General features: G+C 41.6%; 1 protein-coding gene and 1 pseudogene across 1 annotated transcript; both read right to left on the bottom strand.

Moving 5' to 3' along the window:
- Nucleotides 1-4,273: 4,273 nt before the first annotated feature.
- LOC127754825 (patatin-like protein 2) lies at nt 4,274-13,425 on the bottom strand (annotated as a pseudogene).
- Nucleotides 13,426-16,995: 3,570 nt separating this feature from the next.
- On the bottom strand, nt 16,996-21,646 carry LOC127754824 (patatin-like protein 1). Its single transcript, XM_052280419.1, has 5 exons — nt 21,213-21,646; nt 20,666-20,847; nt 18,598-18,952; nt 18,059-18,361; nt 16,996-17,408 (listed from the first exon to the last, which is right to left on the bottom strand). The coding sequence occupies exons 1-5, from the start codon at nt 21,387-21,389 to the stop codon at nt 17,172-17,174; spliced, it is 1,254 nt and encodes a 417-aa protein (XP_052136379.1). The 5' UTR covers nt 21,390-21,646; the 3' UTR covers nt 16,996-17,171.
- Nucleotides 21,647-23,291: the final 1,645 nt, after the last annotated feature.

Raw genomic sequence — 23,291 nt, 5'->3', positions numbered from 1 at the left:
AAAGAAAAAACGTCGGGAGAGCACAGCGGCGGCGTGGCGGCTGGCTTGAGGGGGATGGCGGCGGGCGCTTGGACGCGTGATGGCAGCGGCGGCGGCTGGATGGGGCTGGACGCGGTGGGCTCGAGGGGGACGGCGGCGAGCAGACGGACGCGCGGCAGCAGGATGCGCGGCGGCTGGAGGAGGCTGGACGCGGCGGGCTCGAGGGGGACGGTGGAGGGCGGACGGACGCGCGGCGGCGGGGGTGGCTGGATGCACGGCGGCTGGACGCGCGACGCGGGCGGCCGGCTAGATGCACGACGGCGGCGGCGGCCGGCGGCCAATTGGATGGGCGACGGCAACAACGGCGACGACGACAGCGGGCTGGATAGGCGACGACGGCGGCCGGCGACCGACTGGATGCACGACGGCGGCGGTGGCCTCGATTGGCGACGACGACGCTGGATGGGCATGGACGACGAAGAAAGGACACCTCTTTTTTGTTAGTCCGATCATACCCCTGCTAAATCAACGGTTAGATTAGATTGGTGCCTCATGATACCTCCTCAATGATGGAAAATATGCTCATATACAAAACCTATGATAATCCAGTGGGAAAGCACACTCACAAGATCCTCCGAATCATGGGATGAGTCTCCAGGTGCACCATCCAACGGTGAGGATGAATATGAACGCATCCAAAAATTTAAATGTTGATATATTTTTCTCTCAATTTTCTAAATATACAAAACCCACGGTAATCCAGTACGAAAGTACGCCCACGAGATCCTACCAATCACGGGATGAGTCCCCACATGCGCCATCCAACGGTGAACATGGATCTCAGCGCGGATCCAACCGTTAAAAACTCGATAGATTTCTCCCTCAATTTTCCGTCGAATTGTTACTATATAGAAAATCCACTTTTGAAAAGGTCCAATCTTATACGTTGGAAATTTCAAATTTCAACAGATTTACGTGAATCTTACTTTATTTTCTAAATTCGAACAAATTTAACATTTTTAAGCCGGTGTGCACATCGATCCTACAGATACCCACCGGTACAACGAAACTGTCCGATATTGTAAATATCATCCGGCCATGTGTACAGTTGAATGTACCTGTGAATAATTCTGTACAACATCTTGGCGAATCTTTGGCTTGGTTTTATCTTTGGGCAGTAGAATTATTGATTGGTGTTTGCAAGCAGTGACGATGCTGCTCTCACCCTGTCGGGAACAGGGAGAACGCGCATGCACACACACGAGACATTTTGGGCAGAGATTCTCACATCCTTTTCGTTTCTACAGCTATATAAAACTTATTGTCTGTTCCAAAAGAGAATATATGTCAAGTTAGGGAAACCCAGATAGTTCAGGGCTCAAAAATGCTGGCAATATTTGCGCATTTGAATCTTCTATAAAAGTTTATTTTATAAATAAACTTTTGACAACTTATTTCTTATACGTACAACTCTCTCTGTTCCATAATATAACAATCTAGCAGCCTTATTTTTTGGCTTATGTTTATGCTTATAAGCCAAGATTTGAATTTTGGATCTTAAATTTGGAGTTGATTTTGAGGTTTTCTCATCGTAGTTTATTTTTCAGCCTTGCTTTTATATTGGTAAGAACACATATATATATAAGTTTTATTTATAAATTATTTTTTGTTTGCAAATATACTGTTTCGCTTATTCCGTCAATAAACGAAACGATGAAGTCCTGGGACTGGACGAGACATTTCATAGTACAACAAATGTAGACATGCATTTATCCAGATTAGTTGTGCTATAAAATGTCTCGTCTGATCCTAGATTATTATATTAAAGGACGGACCTCCATCTCAACGCCACTCGGCGCCCTAACTGAACTGTCTGACCACATAGTCAACCATCGATAGGACAGAGGTTCTACTTCACTATGATAATGACTCGCTATTTGTTGATGCCAATGGCTCTGATACCGATCCGAGGGGCCATTCCTAAAAAAGGTTTATCTAAAGATTCTTTGATCCTTCGAAACATATAATTGAGAACACGGAGTAACAAGAAAAACATGGGATTTTTACTAGAAAACAAGTGCAGAACAGAAAAAATATAAAACACAAGAAAAAATAGAAACAATATTTTAAATAGACTAAAGGAAAAACACAAAAGTTAAATAAGAGATAGATTCAAAGAAATTTTTCCAAAATGTTGGAGCTATTGTTAACTTTTCTCTATAATATATATATGCATTGAGCCATTCCTTACGAATTTTACATAATCTGGGAAGCTCCAATCCTTTATTTCATAGGACAAAATAGGGAAAAAAAAGCCCTATAAAATTGAATCCTACAAAGATTCCTCCATAAAACCTTTGAAACGAAGGGGCCATAAGAGTCCATTCATAAAATAATTGTTAAAAAAGAGAAGGTTTAAGCTGCAAAAACTACACCTCAAGAATGCAACATTATCTCATTATTATCTGCACTAATTTGTCCACAGATATCTGCTCTCTTGTTCTCCAGTCCCTACCATAGCCAGTCCAGTCACTACCATACAAGGTGATACCGGTGGTCAAGCTGGAGAGCTGTAGCATCAGCAGTCAAATCCTGCCAAAAAGCCTTAGGAAACGGGCTTGAAATTTACAGCAAGACAAAGAACACGAAAGGTGAAGCTACACTTCATTCAGAAAATTATTCAGAAGCAAGCAAATGCATTACACTTACACAGACAGGGCCAAGCAGCATGCAGAGATTCTTGTGAGCGAACAGTAGATTGCAGCAGCAGAGGCCGGTCCCGTTAATTTGTTTGTCCTTGTGCCATCTGTTGATGATCACTGCCTAGATAGATGAGAAATCCAGAGGTGCAGTAGCTAGCTAGATGGAACTTAGCTGAGATCCAGAAACAATGCTACTTGAGTAGTAAGAAGAATCTTTACTGAGATACGAGAAAGTGCTACAACTCTCTGTTCATCCATCATATTGTTTACCAATCAAAAGCACAACTGATTACAGATCAACATGAATCAGAATCACCTAGTACTTCTGTTCAGCAGTTGCAGTTACTGTACATGATTCGATCCAACAGAGTTCAACGTCTCTCTATGTTCAAAGACGGGGTTCATCTCCGCCTGGTTTGTAAATTTTGGTGTTACTGAAATTGCTGAAATTTTCACCGAAATCGAAAGTGCAAACTCTGATCCCCTGTAATATGGTTTCATGTGTGGTTGAGACTTGAGAATCGAACTGATCACATAAGTAGCTAGGTAGGGTTACAATAGTAGTGATCTTGGTCCATGATTTGCTGCATGTATGGGACCATGAGATCCGTACAAAGAGGTTACTATAGTACCACTAATCATGGAGTGGCAGTACTGACACTGTGATCACTGAGCAAAATAACAATTAACAACAGTGAGTTGGGGGGCCAATATATGCAAGCCAAGCTAGCTGCTAGTAGATCTGATGCACTGATCACAAGCATGCTAAAGCAAAGCAAAGCAATTTGGTAAAGCATATGCAGGCATTGGGTTGGTCAGGTTGTGTGCCAAAGCGACAGTTTAACTTGATCTAACTTTGAGGCAATGAAAACTAGAGCACCAAAGCCTGCATGAAAAAAAAATTAAAGTGCACTTTGCTCCCTCCTGAAGTCTGAATCACTTGTCACAAATGACTCATGCAACATTTCCAATGATAGTATCATCAGAGTATCAGCCTCTGCATGTTCCACTGGATGTGCATCTTTACGAGGTACGAGGATACAGTGCGCACTCCCGTACCGTCGGATCAAGAATCTACGGCAAAGATCAGAGGAGAGGGAAAAATAATGGAGTCTTAGTTTACAGCACTGTTCCTTCTCTTTTTATCCTTTTCTTTTCTGCAGTTTCTTGCTAGATTGTAAATTATATTCTGGGAGCTAGATTTGGCCGTTGATGTGAGCCACCCCTTTGAGCAAGTAATGCGAGATCAAGTTTTCAACCTTAATGAATGGTGTATTGCAGAGGCTCGGGATGTAATCATCATCTTTCTTATTGAAAAAAAAACGAATGGCAGTTAAAAAAGAATCATGGGATGCATAATTTTCGAGTTGTTCTAGCTTATTAGACATTTCATGAATTTTCGCACATGCTTATAATAATGCAAATGTGTATGTTATTTCGATGTTAAAAGCCGGAAGCGATTACTTCCACCATCTAAAAAACGAAACACAGAAAATCACTTTGAAACCTAGAATGGGAGGAAAGTGGCCTGAAGACGACTGAACATTCATTATAAGACCATATGTTCCACTGAAGATGTTGCAGGCTTTTATTTCTTGGGACGTTCTTGGATGCAATGCATGCATCAGCAGCAGCAGCTGCAATTCCCTGAGCTGACAGTGTGATCGAATTGGATGGATCTGCACCCAGCTGAATGTGACACTGCCAGTGGGGCCAGCTGCATCACACATGTTACCTTGTCAGGGCCAGGAAATCCATGGCTAGTGTAGAGAGAATCAGACAACTTTTCTGGAGGTAGGAGGAGAAGATGAAGATGAAGCTTGCTACATCTCATGGGTATCTGAGAAAGGTGAAAAAGTTGCCTGTCGCCGAGCTAGAGATCTGAATGATCGATCTTCTCTGAATTCAGCATCATCTCTGTCTACCTGCGTGTGGTCTCATGGGTTTCTGCATTATTGTTCAGCTTCTGAAAATTCAATGACCGATTGGCACTAGGTTATTAGCTAGACTGATGCTGATGCAAAATTAAATAATGGCATTTGCCACTTGCCGGTCCCAGCTGGCTAAAATAAAAACATGCTGATTAATTATAGATTTCAGTGTTGCTTAAGTACATATATATTAACATGCAATTAATGCAATGAAAACCAAACCAATATTATTACAATATGCATATGATACCTCACCCACAAACACTTACGACATCACAGCAATTACTTAATTTTACATCTTAGCTTAGCTTAGCTTAGCTAGAACTGATCCAGCGCTAGCTAGCTAGCTTAGCTTAGCTCAAGAGGAGTTGAGGTTGTTTCTGCGTAGCCTTCTCTCCTCTGAGAGCTTCTTGGCGAAGCGAGCGAGTGCCTCCTCGTTGGTGCCCTCTCCATCAACGGGCTCGTATACTCCGGTGTCGATGTTCACCCTCGCCACTCGCTTAGTATATTAATGTAATTATAGAAGTAGACCGATAATAGTTGGGTGCATATGCAACTTAATAGCTAATACTTCCTCCGTGTTATATTTTATAAGTTGTTTTTGATTTTTTTCGTAGTCAAACTTCTATAGATTTAACCAAATTTATAGGAACAATTAGCAACATTTACAACACAAAATTAGTTTTATTAAATATTACGCTGAATATATTATGATAATATATCTATTTTGTATTGAAAATATTATTATATTTTTCTATAAACTTCATCAAATCTAAAGAAATTTGATTAGAAAAAAAATCAAAGCAACTTATAACATGAAACATAGGGAGGGAGTAGTCACTAGGGTTTGCAATTTTGGTTGCCACCGTGGTTGCCGAAAATTTGAAAATCTCATGATTTCCGGGTTTTTTTACCAAAATTATTTGAATTTTGAACATATTTTGATTGAATTTCGAAAATTTTTTACCAAATGCACAAATATTTGAAAAATAATCCAAAAATTTCAGGGAAATTTGTGCTTGCCAGTGGGGGCCGAAATTTCAAACCAAAATTTCAAACCATGGTAGTCACCTGAATGCGGAGGTAGCTCTTCTCGCAGGAGAGAGACTGGAAGAGAACGGAGGCATGGATGTCGACCATGTCTGCACTTGCATGGCTGAAGATGTCGATGAGTGGGGTGAAGCCGCTGTCGTAGAGCCACCGGAGTACACCCCATTTTGCGCATGCCGGCGCGGTGTACTTCTCCGCCATCTTCGCCGTTCCCATCCCGATCAAGATCACCAGGTAGTGCCTGTAATCTGCTGGCTTACCCAATTTGAAGTCCTGGTTCTCGCGCAACACCTCCTTGCTGATCATAGACATGGCTACCATTGTCTGCACGCACGAGCACTCAACAAATGGTCAAAGTTGTGTTCAAGATGGTACCAACAATGTGCACAATTGATATGTTGCCTTTTGAGATTGAAGGTATATATACTAAACGAGTGATTTTATGGTGATTAAGAAGATATTAGGAGGTATCATACCTTCTGATGTAAATTTTGATACCTCTTAAAAGAATTAAATTTCTCATACTAAATGATATATGCTCGGTACCGGGTTGTTTGCAGCGACACCGCCATCAATAAGGTGGAACTCTCGAGACTCGCCGGAGGGGCTGGTGGTCTTGAATAAGTGCGCGGGGAAGTAAGTGGGCACCGCTGACGTGCTGATGCAGATGTCGGAGAGGTGGGCGTTCTTGAGGGGCTCGTTCTTGGCCTCGTAGGTGGAGAAGATGATGGGTTGCAGATACTTGACATCAAATGCTGGCACGACGATGTTGGTGACTGTGTCGGCAATGGTCACATCGTGGGTAAGGCTCTTGATCTTGTCGTGCAAGAACGAGCCGTCATACTTGGGCCCTCTCACCGCGCCAATCAGGTTCGCCACCGGCGTCAAGAACCCAACCCTATAAAATCATACATAATTACTTAATAACTCTTTGCGACGAAATTAAATTTGTTGTTTTCGACATCAACATAATCTCTGAAATGCAGCAATGATCAATAGATAATCAATTCAACTAACATGGTGACCCGCGCAGATTACGCGGCTAACACTGTATGTATGTATGTATGTATATATATATATATACACACACACACACACACAATATTATACTATACTATACCCACAACCCCCTCCCCCTGGGAAAAACCCCCCTCCCCTCCCCACGCCCTGTCCTCCCACCCCGCTCCCCCACATATTTTGTTGTAGCTGCTACACGAATATGTATTTAACTTGTAGTAACGTTGTTACTTTAAGTGGACCCACCCTGCACCATTTTATTAGCCATCTATTTTTTTACCTGCTTTTTACAGTTATACCCGTAGACTTCTCATACATTTTCTTCAAATTATTTTTTCCAAATTTCAGATATATTAAATTGTATTTCTATTTCAAAATACTTTTCTTTTTCTATAGGTAGCTGAAGATAATTTTTTATTCCAAATTTCAGATATATTGAATTATATTTTTATTTGGACATTAATTTTTTTTCTCTAATTAATATGGGAATTTTAAGAAAGTGGGAGCCAATATGGTGGCATTTTTCTACCATGTTAAGATAATATAGATAGACAGATAAATGCATCAGGATTCACATATGAACCTGCCATTAGAGATTTGATTTGTTGCAACTTGCAACAGAGGGAATACATCGAGATGAGCAATGAGCCAATATTGGATACTACCTATCACAGACAATCACACTTGTGATTTGTGTTGTAACGGTTAATGTAGAAGCTTAGTTTTTTTTTCCTTGCAAAAGATTGATCGTTTTGTGCAGGTGTCGATCGGTCACTACACATATATAACGTGATTTTTCTTTCTAAAATTTAAAAGAAAGAGTCCTTATCTGCAATGAGTTCTTCCTATATATTTTTTAATTTTACTCCAATTAACATGAAAATTTCTAGACGTTGAGAGTTAACGTGGATGTTTTTTTCTATTACTTTATTAAGTTAATAGATAGATGCTTATATTTAAAAAAGGAGGTAGCAGTACCAATATAATTGCAGAACTAATACTCCTTGAATAAATTTATATTTATGACTGATCATCAACCAATGCTAGGAATTTAAAGGATTTAATTCATATAGGATTTTTTTCTATATAGCCCTTTGAATTAAAGGAGTGGACCCTATAGAATCCTATGAAATTCCATCGTTCTACATAAGTTTTGGAGGGAATTTAATATAAGATAGAACATCATGAAAAGTTTTCTTTGAGTCTTTCTTTTCTCAAATTCTTATGTTTTTCTTATGATCCAATCAAACAGTCATTCCTAAGTTTTTTCATAAGTTTTTTCATGTGTTATGTTTTGTAATTCTTTGTTTTACACTCATATTCCTATAAAATCTTATATTTTATTATTTCTCTATTTTCTCAATCATATGTTTCAAATGAGCCCTTAACATTTGACTGGTTATCGAGTCTTGCAAGGCATGTGCCTTTTCTCTTTTTTTCAACAACCACGTTTGTGCCTCGGGCTACATTCCCTTGGCATGAAGATTTTTCTCTTGAGTGAAACGACGATCACGGTCGTCCACGCGCGGAAGACCAGGGACGAACCCTAGTCCCCAGCCACCGCCACCCTCCCCTCCTCTTCCCCGCCTCGCCGCCGCCGGAGCACGCCGCCGGAAACCGCGCGGCCCGCCAGGATGTCGGCGGCGGGGCTAAATCCCGGCGGTAGCCCGTCTCCGGCGTGAGGAGGGCGCTGCACACCGGGAAACTGCGCGGTGGTGCGATGCGTGGCTGGGATCCGGCGCCGCCGCCGCTGGATCCGACTCCACACGGCTGGATCTGGCCCACCGCCGCTGGATTTGGCCGGCGAGGATGGCGGCGCGGGCATCGGCAGTGGCCGACCGACGGGAAACGTGAGGAGGCGACGCGGTGCGCCGGGCAACGCGGAATGGCGGCGGCTGGTCGGCGCGGCCACACGCTTGCAAAGGCTGGGGAGCCTCCGGAGGTGGCGGCGGCGGCAGCTTCCCCGACCAAACTCGGGACAGCTCCGGCCAGATCTGGCGGGCTGCCCGGAGACCGGCGGCAGGCAGGGGCGGCGTCACGGTGGGCGGGCGTCAGATTCGCGGCTGGCAGCGGCGGCTCGCTCGCGCCGAGGTCACGGCGTCAGCGTCGGCGTCCGTCCGTGGCGGCGTGTGGTCGTGGCGACAACGGATGCTGCGGCGGTGCGGACGTCACCGGCTTGCGAGGGGCAGCGTCGCAGTGTGGGTGATGGAGCCAGGGTAGCCGGTTGGTGGGATGGCTGCGTGTGGCGGCGTTGCACGGCTCGGGTGGGCTTCGGCGAGCGCGGCGGCCGCGCAACGACTCCTAGGCGGGCTTCGGTGGGATTGCATGCTGGCGGCGAGCCTCCTGCTCGGTAGGGGGTTCTTCTGCCGGTGGCGGGTCTCGTGGCTAATGTGTGGCGATGTGCGGATGTGGAGTTGGTATGACTGCTTGTTAGACGTCATGGACTATTCTGTGGCCATCGATATGGGGGTGTTTGTGTGGGTGATGTGAAGATGCTAGCGAATGCTTTGCCGTGCCTTTGGCCAGTTCGACAACGATGATGCCCGTGGGTGCTGTTTCCCTTCTTGGAGGCGTTGTCATGGCGTTCTTTCATATCGCCACAATCTCCAGGTGAAAACCTTATTCTGAATTCGAACGAGAGGTGGCGGCGCTACGCGTCGTGTCTTCCTTGGGGGCATCACTTCGGAGAAGTTCCAACGCATCGACGACTGTTGATGGTCTTTTTCGGTTCAAAAGCTCCCATAACTTGTTCGGCGAGGCCTTAGCCTTCTTGGGTTTGCTCATTCTTGTGGCCGGCGACACGCTCTTCGGTTATTTCTGCTGGTGAAGTTGAAGCTGCTCGCTGATGGGGTGTGGCGATGCTGGTGAAGTTGAAGCTGCTCGCTGATGGGGTGCGGCGACACTTGGCAATGATGACATGTTGCAGTCTCTTCCAAGGAGTTCTGGTGCTGGGCGTGTGAAGGATGTGGCTCCTCGGTGGCTTGGCTGATGTCCATCGTTGGAGGTTAGAGCTGCTTTTCGCTTTGGCGACCTTCGTGCCTTCAGTGTCGCTGCGGTTGTGAAGTCAGCGCTGCTGGATCGCTTGGGCGGCTAGTTCGGCAACGATAACACCTCTTCTGCGATATGGGAGCTGTTGTGTCGCTTTTGTGTTTAGCCTGGCGGCGACGCCCTGTGTTTGGGCTCCGCCGTCGTTGTTAGTTTTGTAGCGGTGGGTTTCAGCCTGTTTTCCTGTAATTAATCGTGCAGTTGTACGATTTTCGGGCCCGGTTTTCCTTATAAACTGGATCAATTCTCTTCTTCTAATTATAAAAGTGGAACAAAGTTTCGCCTTAGGTTTCGAAAAAAAAAACAACCACGTTTGTTGTCGTTTGTAATATGTACTCTGTACCTTTTAACTCCTTTATTCTAATCTGATTTCGTCACGTTCCTTCGCCGGCAGATTATAAACAGAGGACAAAACAAAACAGAGTGGCGATGTGACATCACAACCGCTTAAAAATGCATGTATTTTGCTTCATCTAGGTTGACGAATCCATTACTACTCATAACCTTACAGTTCTAGACCCATCTGAAGATCGAATCATGAAAAACCGTAGCTTGTCCCAAGTAAATTCCAACCAAAATCCTCTGAAGCTTAAAGGTGACACGACAAAACTACGAGCAATTATTTGCGAATAAAAAACAGGTTACTAAGTGTGGTTAAATGAGTACAAGCAATTATTCGCAAATAAAAAACCTGGTGATCACCTGGCTGCAAGAAGCATTTATAACTAATTATTATTTTAATGATAAACGATGTATCCGTTAACAGCGAGATATCAATATCAAGATATCCTGATTCAATTTTTTTTAAAAGATGCTCGTAAAAGTAAGATGTGTGTGCGCTCATTTTATAGATAAGTGCACGTGCGTTATGACTGTCTGCGTGCGTTTGTTGTTTGTTGTGTTTCTTGAAAAAAATCAACAAAATTATAGAAGGGGTGATAAAGATGATGCCATGTCATGATAGTTTGACTACACAGACCAGTCTTTTCGTAATCTAAAAGCAGATGAGCCTTCGGTGTCTTTAGTCCCTATCGCCCACTAAATACCGATTAACCTAAACGGTTCCAAACTTCCAATTGTCGTCCACTAGCACAACCATTAAATTTTTTCCTCTCCAGCTTAATTATACGTTTCAAAAAGAAATCAGGGGACTAAATATCAGAAAATTGAAAGATTGTTTTTTAAGTTTGAACATGTTTTTACTAATTTCAAAGAGATTCTTATTAAATCCAAACAAATTCGAAAATTTTAAAGGCCCATTTGGATTGAAGGAACTTAATATTTGTGGATAACCCGAATCTTTGCTAAATTTTTCATATGGGTTCTTTGGAACGAAGGAATAAGATGCCAAAATTCCTAAGAATTGACCTCCTTTGCCCTCTAATTCCATAGAAAAATAATTATTTTATAGGAATTTTTTCTAAGAAGTACAATACACTTTCTCCCTTTATCACTCTTCTTTCTCTGTCATCCGCAAGTTCCTTCGAAATTTATGTGTTCACTCCCTGCAATCTGTCCACAGGGACCAACTCCACTATTCTTGTGTTTCAGAATCCTATACAATTCTACGTAGCGTGATATTATATTTCTGTATTTTTCCTCTTCTTGTGTAGTTATTATAATCTGCGATTTTAGAATTTTGCGTTCTACCAAGACCAATCGATAGATCAAAGAGCTTCAGAAATGTCGTTTTAAAGCTGTGAACCCTGCATATGCCCCGTCACGAATGAATCAAGCACGCAACCAAATTGCAGCGATGGACATGTGATCCAATCGATTCTCGGGAAAAATATATTGACTTGCATGCACCGACTGGTTCAACTCAAAAATTTTAAGGTGACGAAGAAAGTTGTACAATTCACTTTATATTTAAAAAAAATAATTGACGGAGATTGACACGCACCTCCGTTACGGGAAGATCTTGGGCCCGTTCTCGAGGTAGAACTTGGTGAGGTCGTCGGCGGCGAAGAGCGGTCGCCGGTTGTCGTCCGGCGCCGCCAACATCGACGTGATCAGCGCCCCGGTGCTCGTCCCGGCGATCACGTCGAAGTAGTCCGCGATCCTCGCCTCGGGCCCGTCCAGCTCCTGAATTAATCATCATGATTTTTTCGCGAATACATAAAATGTGTATCATTTGTATTAAGATCAGAGATTTAGATGATTCATATAGGTAGTGTACTAGCAGCTATACGTACATATAGAAAAAGAAAATCGATCTTGTTTTTTTCGAAGGTTGATCTCTCGAAACTCCAGGGACGACCGAGTACGTACACCACTTAGGTACACCACTTAGATGGGCACTCCTATCTCGCATCGTAGCGCGGCTTTCATGGCCGTAAGCTCCGCCACCTCCCGCATGATCTTTCGTCTCGCCCTTGAACGTGTACTACTAAAAAACTTTAATTGATGTCGGTTGGAAACCCCACAAAGGTGTCGGATTTAGGTTCTGTTGCCGGTTTAGGAATCGACACTTTTAAGGTTCCACAAATAAAAAAAATACCCAACTCGATGCATCGGCTCGAATCAAAATTGTATATAACATTTAATCCAAAAACACAAGAACAACCAAGAACTCAAGAATACCAAACACTAAAAAAGTCCAACACTAAGAACACTCATAACATAAAGAATGGGCTGAAGTCAGGGAGGGCGCTGCTGCTATCACAGCCGCCTCCCCTTCTGCCATTGCTCGTAGCTGGCACTGCCTCCCCTCCCACCGGATCTGTCGGAGGGGAGGTGCCCTTGCTGCCGCTGCCTCCCCTCCTGTCAGATTTGACGGAGGGGAGGGCATCATCCCTGCTGCAAGTTCCCCTCCCTCTACCAACCGCTGTTGCCGCGGCCTCCCCTCCCGCCTGATTTGGTGGAAGGGAGGGCACCGCCATTGCCTGGGTAGGGAGAGAGGTGCCCCTGTTGCTGGTTCCCCTCCCACCGCCGCCACGCATGAGGAGAGAGAGAGAGAGGCGGGGGAGTGAGGTCCTTATCTACTTGGGAGGATAAGGAAGGGCGGTCAGCTCAGCTTTGTTTTTACGGGTATCGATATTTTTTAAAACCAATAATTATTATAGGTACCGGTTATTTAATTAATTAACAGCTACGATAAGATAAGGACAAAAAAACCGGTACTTAGTATAGGTGTTGGTTTTTCTATAGAACCGATATGTATAGTCGCTTAAAGGTTTTAGTTTTTTTTTTCAACATGTGGAGGTGCGAAAAATATTATAGGTATCAATTTTAGCTATTTCGACACCTATGATACCGTCCTGAATATGTCTTTCTATAGTAGTGAGGTGATTGTTCCGTTCCTTGCAGATCAGCATTTGATTTTACCATAGCTGAGCTGAGCTGATCAGCTGATGAGCGAGCAGCAGTGTGGGTTACCTGGAGCTTGGCCTCGAGGCAGGCGAGGATGGTGGCCGGGATGAGGCCGCGGATGCCGCCGCCGTCGATGCTCAGCACGGTGATGAGCCTCCCCTGGCACGGCGGCGGGGTCGGCTCCGGCACCGGCGCCGGCGCCGCCGTCTCGCTCTCCGTCGTCGCCTCGCCATTGCTCGCCATGAAAGCTAGACACCACCTTTCTGACACCTACCTGCTGCTAGCTTAGGACTGATCAGTAGCTAGAGGCTTAATTGAGAGATCAGAGCAAGGAAGAAGTGAGATTGATCGAGTGGGAGAGAAGCAAGCGAAGCAGAGGGGATCGGAGATCTGCTTCTCGCATGCTTTATGTCTGGGTTCTCCCAACTTTTGCCTATTTATAAGAGATTTACTCCGGTAACCTTGAGGTACTTTTTTTTTTTTTTTTACCGAAGCAAATCTCTATTTATAAACTCAATAATTAGAGTTAAATAATGAGTACTGACTATGCACACAAGCATGACCAGAGAGAAGATTACGAAAATGATCAGGCCCCGGCGCCCGACAGTACAATCAAATTGATTCAATCCAAGTTAAAACCAACAGTTAAAACCACTTGATTCAATCCAAGTCTTTCATTCATTCAGCATCCTAGGCAGTTTTATGTAACCATCCTATCCATCCTTATCTGCTTAGGCCCTGTTTATTTCTATGAAAATTTTTGGGTGTCACATCAGATATGTTGGAAGATGTTTTTAGACACGAATGAAAAAAACTAATTTTATAACTCGCCTGGAAACTGCAAAACGAATCTTTTGAGCCTAATTAAGCCGTCATTAGCACATGTGGGTTACTGTAGCACTTATGGCTAATCATGGATTAATTAGGCTCAAAAGATTCGTCTCGCGATTTTCATGCAAACTGTGCAATTAGTTTTTGTTTTTATCTATATTTAATGCTCTATGCATATATCCAAAGATTCGATGTGACGTTTTTGAGAAAAAAAATATTGGTAACTAAATCAGGGGCGTCGCTAATGGGCGGGTGATCGTTATGGGCGATCATCCCCCATCCCTCCCCTAACACGCTCTTATCCCCCTTCCTCCTCCCCTTCTTCTCTTCCTACTACACCATAAATTTTAAAAAAACAAAAAAACAAAGTTAGAAAAAAGTTAAAAAAAATAGAAAAAAAATCTAATACTCTTATTTATGTGCATAGACTCTATACTTATGTATAGACTTTATACCGTAAACTTCGCACGTATAAACTTTATGTATAGAAATACTATATATAAAAAAATATTTGAATGCAAATTCAAATTTGATTGGGTATATAAACTTTTGGCTTAATTATAAACGTTAGGTGTATAAACTTTAGATGTATAGAAATACTATATATATAAAATATTTGAATTCAAATTCAAATTTGAAACGGGTATATAAACTTTTGACTTATAAACTTTGTGCCTCTAAACTTTAGGTGTATAAACTTTAGATGTGTAAACTTGAAGTGTACAAACTTTAGGTGTACAAATTTATTAAAATAGGATGCGGTGCCAAAAAAAAAAAGAAACTGCGTGGGGGAGGGGAACTGATCGCCTGGGGCGATCGATCGCGCGATAGGTTTTTCGTAAACTAGGCTTTATTTCATCCCCCTCTCTCTCCATTACTATCAACTCATCTCTTTCTGAATGTCAGAAAAAAAACCCCATCTCTGGCTAGATACATATGGAGTGCGGTTTATTTTACTTTCGGGGTTAGACAACCCAGAAGTTGCGCTCATATGTTTGGTAATTGGTTGAATGGTTTTGAACCTAAACTCAAAAGACAAACTTGGGAGGGCATAGCGGCAATTTGTTGGGCTTTGTGGCTTAGTAGGAATGACATAGTCTTTAACGGCTACAATCATATTTCTTTCTTACAGGTAATATTCAAGGCAACTCATTGGGCAAGGCTTTGGTCTTTGCTTCTTAAAAAAGTTGAAGGAGAAGAAGCTCAAGTCAAGTGCAGAATTTCGGAGAAGCGAGTTATGGAGTTCTTCTCTACCTTTGGATGGAATTTTCGAAGAAGAATTGAAGTTTAGCCTCCATTTCTCTTTAATCGTTTGTTAAACTTTTATTTGTGTGTCCTGGGAGGAGTCTTTTGTACTCGTGACTATGGTTTTGGCTGTGTACACCCTCGCAAGGTGTAGAGGCCGGGTTTAATATAATCCATTATCTTAAAAAAAAATCTCTTTCTCCTCTCATCTCCATCCTTTGCTGTATGCAGGAAGCTATGGGAGAGGGAGGTCCGGACCTGGAGGCGGCGCTCGACGACGGTGTGGTGCCCGCCAATAGGGAAGATGTTGTGGACGCGATGGCATGCCTCGAGCTTCTTGTCGAGCTCGCAGATACGAGCAGTGATGACCCTTTTCTTCTTTCCTGTTCGAGGAGGTTGGCGTGGATGTTAGTTCGAGGAGGTCGGCGTGAACGTCGATGCCTCACTGTCAGCAACACTCGAGAAGAGCACGAGTAAAGTGGACGAGTGTGATTTCTTGATGTTTCAGCTGGTGTAACTTGATGTTCTTTTGTGTTGAATTGAAATGTTGCAATGGTTTTTTATGGTGCTCCATATATAACTTTGTCCATGGTCGATCTAGATGTGCTGGTGTTTCAATTCGGCGGAACTTGATGTTTCATATGTTACATCAAATGTTTCATTCATAAGTTGAAATGTAAAGATATAAGTCGCTTTTATATATGTTTAATCAAACTGAAAAATATCTGATTAGAAAAGTTAAAGAGTCTTATATTATAAACTGGAGGGAGTAATGAAATATATCTTCTATTGGAACAATGATATAATCAGTCACCCAATCATTAGGCGAAAATGTGAAACCTTCGGGAGACTGAAATTTTGTGCGAACCATCTTTGGCTTTCGTATAAAGCTGGAATGATTTCGGATCAATCATTGGTCTTTTTTTTTTCAGGTTGTATCTTATTCCTGCAAAATGAAAGAAAATTAGGGTTATTTTGAGGAAAAAAAAATTCAACAGCAAAATGCTTGAGATCGAGGGTCTACGTGCTGAAGCGTTTCTTTCCGGTTTTTAATAGACGAGGATGTTAACTTTTAAATATACGTTTGGATATTTATATTATTGAAAATATTTTATAATTTTAACTATGACTTATTTTATTATAACAAGATACTTTAAGTATGATTTATATTTTTTTCATACTCGCACAATAAGACAAATGATGAAACTTTAAGGTCAAAGTCAACCACGTTAAATATATATTTATGACTGGAGGGAATAATTACATCATTTCTTTCATAAGAGAAATAGTCAAAAAAAAATTTATCTAGAAGTTAGGAGTATCATTTATTTAAAAAATAAGTTGGAGTACCATCTGAAAGGCGAATAGTAAATTCCCTTGCTTGTTATAAAAATAGTAGTATTTGACATGGAGGGATGAAGATACTAATTTATCATGGTATTAGGTAGTTCGTGGTAGCATGGTTAATTGCATAAACCTGCTCATGTGCATCATGCCTATTCTAACAGTAATGAAAGTACTCCCTCCGTTTCACAATGTAAGTTATTGTAGCATTTTCTATATTCATATTGATGCTAATGAATCTAGACATATATATCTATCTAGATTTATTAGCATCAATATAAATGTGGGAAATACTAGAATGACTTATATTATGAAACGGAGGAAGTAGTAGTTGTCGCCGAGCTAGAGATCTGAATGATCGATCTTCTCTGGATTATATTCAGCATCATCTCTGCCTGCCTGTCTGTGTGTGGTCTCATGTGTTTGTGCATTATTGGTCAGCTTCTGAAAAATCAATGACCGATTGGCACTAGGTAGCTAGACTGATGCTGATAGACGCAAAACTAAAATAATGGCATTTGCCACTTGGCGGTCCCAGCTAGCTCAAATAAACACATGCTGATTAATTATTGAAAACCAAACCAACATTATTACAATATGCATAATACCTCACCCACATCACACTTACTACATCACAGGCTGTATTACTTAATTTTACATCTTAGCTTAGCTTAGCTAGAACTGAGCTAGCTAGCTAACTTAGCTTTAGCTCAGCTCAAGAGGAACTGAGGTTGTTTCTGCGTAGCCTTCTCTCCTCTGAGAGCTTCTTGGCGAAGCGAGCGAGTGCCTCCTCGTTGGTGCCCTCTCCATCAACGGGCTCGTATACTCCGGTGTCGATGTTCACCCTCGCCACTCGCTTAGTCAGAAGGTCCTTGCCGATCTTGATCAGTGCCTCCATGTTCTCCTTCGTCGCGATGTCCACCGACGACGTGTGCCCCTCCAGCGAATCGTCCTATATACACGAACACTCAATTTTAGTGTCACGATTACGAGAAGGTGAAAACATAGAAGCTTTTGGGTGAACTAGTTGGTCGGTTAGTAGCTAGGTTAACTTTTACTGGTGTTAGAAGTATATTAATATAATGATACAAGTAGACCGATAATAGTATGCAACTTAATATATAGCTACTTCCTCCGTGTCATATTATAAGTCGTTTCGACTTTTTCCGTAGTCAAACTTCTAGATTTGACCAAGTTTATAAAAAAAATAGTAACATTTACAGCACCAAATTAGTTTTATTAAATATTATGTTGAATATATTTATTTTGTATTGGAAATGTTACTTTATTTTTCTATAAATTTGATCAAACCTAAACAAGTTTGATTAGGAAAATAATTCAATGCGACATATAACTTGAAACAGAGGGAGGGAGTAGTCACCAGGGTTTGCAATTTCGGTTGCCGCCTTGGTTGCCGGAAATTTGAAAATTTCGTGATTTCCATTTTTTTACCAAAAATATTTTAATTTTAACGTATTTTGATTGAATTTGTTAAATTTTGACTAAATTTACAAACATTTGATAAAAAACCAAAAATTTCGGGGAGATTTGTGCTTGTCGGTGGGGGCCAAAATTAACGAAATTTCAAACCATGGTAGTCACCTGAATGCGGAGGTAGCTCTTCTCGCAGCAGAGAGACTGGAAGAGAACGGACGCGTGGATGTCGACCATGTCAGCACTAGCATGAGTGAAGATGTCGATGAGTGGGGTGAAGCCGCCGTCATAGAGCCACCGGAGCACACCCCATTTGGCGCATGCCGGCGCGGTGTACTTCTCCGCCATCTTCGCCGTCCCTGTCCCGATTGAGATCACCAGGTAGTGCTTGTAATCTGCTGGCTTACCCAATTTAAAGTCCTGGTTCTCACGCAACACCTCCTTGCTGATCATAGACATGGCTACCATTGTCTGCACGCATGAGCACTCAATAAAATGGTCAAAGTTGTGTTCAGGAGGAGATGGTACCAACAATTCACAATTGATATTTTTGCCTTTTGAGATTGAAGGTATACTAAACGAGTGATTTTATAGTGATTAAGAAGATATTAGAAGGTATCCCATCTTCTGATGTAAATTTTGATATCAACAATTTTAACCTCTTAGAGAAGTAAAATTTCTCGTATTAAATGGTATGTGCTCAGTACCGGGTTGTTTGCAGCGACACCGCCATCGATGAGGTGGAACTCCCGAGACTTGCCGGAGGAGACGTCAGTGGTCTTGAAGAAGTGCGCGGGGAAGTATGTCGGCGCTGCTGACGTGCTGATGCAGATGTCGGAGAGGTGGGCATTCTTGAGGGGCTCATTCTTGGCCTCATAGGTGGAAAAGATGATGGGTTGTAAGTATTTGACATCGAAAGCCGGTACAACGATGTTGGTGACCGTGTTTGAGATGGTAACGTCATGCGTAAGGCTCTTGATCTTGTCATGCAAGAACGAGCCATCGTACTTGGGCCCCCTCACCACGCCGATCAGGTTTGCCACTGGTGTCAAGAACCCAACCCTACAAAACCTTATATAATTACTTAATTGCTCTTTTAAAAAAAAATGTTTTCGATGTCACCATAGTATTTGAAATTATAGCTCTTATCAATACTTCTTATAGTAATAATATAGGAGCATTTCTGAGACTGTCAACTAAAATACTCATATTTAGAAAGGGAGATAGCAGTACACAAAATAATTGCAGTACTTATATCCCTGGAATAATTTTTTTTTGTGTGTGTTTGACAGGTCATCAACCAGTGTCAATATTTGGAAAGAGGTCAAGTCTAGCACTGTCATTTAGCATGTGCTTTTTTCCCAACAACCGCGTTTGTTGTCTTTTGCAATGTGTACTCCGTACTACACCTTTTAACTCCTTTGTTCTAATCTGGTTGGGTCACTTTCCTTCGTAGGCAGAAAAAAAAAAGAGAGGACAAAACAGAGTGGTGATGTGACATAACAAGTTCACAAACGGCTTAATAAAATCCTAATTCGTCTGCCCCCCCCCCCCCCCCAAACAAAAAAAAAACAAAACAATTTGTGGAAGTAAGCAAATCATAGCCTGACCCAAGTAAATTCCAGCCATATGAACAAAATATTCTATTATCTAGAAAAGAAAGTAAATTCTAACCAAAACTCTCTGTAGCATAAAGGTAACATGGCAAAACTACAAGCAATTATTTGCGAATAAAAAACTGGTTATTAAGTGTGGTTATGTGACTTCGAATCAATAAAAAGGAGTGACAAAGATGATGCCATATGTCATGATAGTTTTGACTACATAGACCAGTCTTTTCCTAATCTAAAAAGCAGATTAATTAGCCTTCAGTGTCGTAAGTCGCTATCGCCCACTAAATGCCGCTTAACGCAGACGGTTCCAATTGTCGTCCACTAGCACAACCAAAATTCTTCCCTCTTCAGCTTAATTATATGTTTCCAAAAAAAAAAAATCAGGGGACTGAATTTCAGAAATTTGAAAGAAAAACCTTTTAAGTTTTTGAACACATTTTTTACTAACTTTGAAGAGGTTCTTATTAAGTCCAAACAAATTCAAAAATTTTAAGGGCCCATTTGGATTGAAGGAACTTCTTTTAATATTTATGGAGGATCCGAATCTTTGCTAAATATTGCATATGGGGCCTTTGGAACGAACGAATATATAGGATGCCAAAATTCCTAAGAATTGACTTCCTTTGCCCCCCCCCCCCCCCCCCCAACTCCATAGAAACATAGAAAAATAATCATCATTTTATAGGAAAATTTTCTAAGAATTACAATACACTTTCTCTCTTTTATCGTTCTAGTTTCTTTGTGTGTCATCAGCAAGTTCCTTTGAAATTCATGTGTTCACTCTGTGAAACTTTTAGTATTCTCGTGTTTCATAATTCCTATACAGTTCTACGTAGCGTGATATTATATTTTCATATTTTTATAATCCTGCGATTTTAGAATTCTATGTTCTAAACGAGCATAAGGAGGCAGATGCAAGTCCTACCAAGAACAATCGATCTATATATATCAAGAGCTTCAGAAATTTCTTTTCTTTTTTTCTCGCAAAAGAAAAATCGTTTTAAAGCTTTGAATTAATTAACCTGCATGTGCATATGCCCGTCACGAACGAATCAACATTAGCATTCAACAAAAATGCAGCGATATGATCATCGACATGTGATGTGATCGCGAATCGATTCTCTGAAAAAAAGACAGAGATCGATCGATATTCGACACGCACCTCCGCTGTGGGAAGATCTTGGGCCCGTTCTCGAGGTAGAAGTTGGTGAGGTCGCCGGCGGCGAAGAGCGGCCGCCGGTCGTCGTCCGGCGCCGCCAGCATGGACGTGATCAGCGCCCCGGTGCTCGTCCCGGCGATCACGTCGAAGTAGTCCGCGATCCTCGCCTCCGGCCCGTCCAGCTCCTGAATTAATCATCACCAAATTAATCATCATATTTTTTTTCCGAATACGGAAAACCTTGTATCATTTATATTAAAACCAGGGATTTAGATGTTCCAAATAGTTTAGGTGTAGCAATAGGGATCAAGATCAGTCAAGGGACGACATCTTATTGGATTCACCATCATCAATGCATCTCTGATGGACGGTCTGCGATCCCCTTTGATATCATCGATCCCTTGACTCTTCTCTATTGTAGCGACTATGTTTTCGCTGTTGAACACACGATTGTTCCGTTCCTTACAGATCAGCATTTGATTTCACCATAGCTGAGCTGATCAGCTGATGAGCTAGCAGCAGTGTGTGTGTGTTCTTGCTACGTATATACCTGGAGCTTGGCCTCGAGGCAGGCGAGGATGGTGGCCGGGATGAGGCCGCGGATGCCGCCGCCGTCGATGCTCAGCACGGTGATGAGCCTCCCCTGGCACGGCGGCGGGGTCGGCTCCGGCACCGGCGCCGGCGCCGCCGTCTCGCTCCCCGTCGTCGCCTCGCCATTGCTCGCCATGCTTAGCTAGCTAGCAACTCTACTTAGGACACTGATCAGTAGCTAGCTTAGCTAAGCTAAGCTAAGCTAGAGGCTCGAGAGATCAAAGCAAGCAAGAAGCTCTAGCGAGATTGATCGAGTAGGAGAGAAGCAAGCGAGAAGAAGAGGGGATCAGAGACTTTTGGTCGATCTGCTCCTCGGATCTTGTGCTTTCTGTCTGGGTTCTGCCAGCCTTTACCTATTTATCTATGCACACAAGCATGAAGCAGGACCAGAGAAAAGATTATTCAAGACTTTTGCTTGATTAGTCTTGCAGCATCGCCAGCTAACCGGGGCTGTGGTCATTGGTCAGTCAGTCATCAGAGTTGGCAACTGATCATCGACAGGTAGAATCTTCTTCCTTTTTTCACTGCCTTTCTGTGTCTCATGTTTCATATGGTCTAATGTCTACTGAATGTTGCTAGTAAATTCTTTGTTTCTTTTATATTACAAGACATCATGATTTCTTTTCAAACTTTTATAGGTTTGATTAAAGTTATAGAAAAATTTAGCACTAGCTACAACACCAAATTAATTTTATTAAATATAATATTGAATACATATTAATAGTATTTGTTTTACATTGAGAATGTTACTATGTTTTCCTATAAATTTAATCAAACTTAAAAATATTTGATTAAAAAAGTTAAAGCGTCTTATAATAGAATATATGTTCTATTGGAACAATTATATAATCAGTCACCGTTTTTGGGAGATTGAAATTTTGTGTGAACCGTCTTTGGCTTTCCTATAAAGCTGGATTGATCTCCGGATCAACCTTTGGTCATTTCTTTTTATTTTCCATGGAGCGATGGAGACAGTAATTTATCATGGTATTAGGTGGTTCGTGATAGCACGGTTAATTGCATAAATTAACCTGCTCATGTGCATCATGCCTATTCTATCAGTAAAAAAAGTAATGGTTTGTCAAATATATGCTTTTAAACTACACCGGTTAAATCAATAAAGTGTGGCAGTCGATTCAACTTTGTTTGAACATATATACAGGGTTTTAAATTTCGGAAGCAGCAGTTCTGCTGCTGCTGAGCGATAGAACCGAAATTTCCAGAATTTCGGAAAAATTTCGTACGATTTTTTTTTATTTTTTGACGGATTTTGAATAAATTTAAATAAAATTTGACCAAATTCATAAAAAAAATTGCAAAAAACCGAAATTTTTGGGCGAGATGTTGGCATTTTGGTGGGGGGCGAAATTTCCGAAATTTCGGAAATTTCAGAAATTTCGTTCCCAAAATTTCAAACACTGGATATATATGACCTTTTCACACATATTTTTAAGAGCCATTATTGAAGAGCGACTATAACATTCTTTAACTATAACAAACTACTCCAGCGTCATCTTAAGATCTCAATAGTGAGTTTGTCAATTAATAAACTGATTAATATATGCTGAAAATGCTGTGCACAGTAAACACCAACATGGATCAAGTAGACAGTTAGCAGACGCAAGCAATCATGCATATATATATATTTTTCAGATAATGGCAAGGAATCATATGGACTTATCTAGTTGAGAACTTAAGATCTGCGCAGAGCAGATGCTCCTCTTATGTCCGCTTTGTCTATGATCTTAATTATCTTTAATTAGATGCGACAGATAAGGCTATGTTCAAATTACTTCTCGTTTTTGTTTATCTTAAATCAAATATATTTATATTTGATTATTAATTTTTAAAAATCCATGTAGCTTAACAAGATGTAAACAATATAATATAAAAATGATAAATCTAAAAATATAAATCCTATAGATTAAACTTTATAAGCTTGTAGAAATTAATAGTAAAAAATTGGAATGGTTGATTAGGACAAATATAAAATGATTGTAATTCGAAAGCAGTGGGAGTAACCGACGACAGATAACAT

The sequence above is a fragment of the Oryza glaberrima genome, chromosome 11 (genome assembly GCF_000147395.1).
Source record: "Oryza glaberrima chromosome 11, OglaRS2, whole genome shotgun sequence".
In the NCBI taxonomy this organism is placed as follows: domain Eukaryota; kingdom Viridiplantae; phylum Streptophyta; class Magnoliopsida; order Poales; family Poaceae; genus Oryza; species Oryza glaberrima.
Note: the sequence above shows the minus strand (reverse complement) of the source record. Positions and strands in the feature narration are given on the sequence as shown.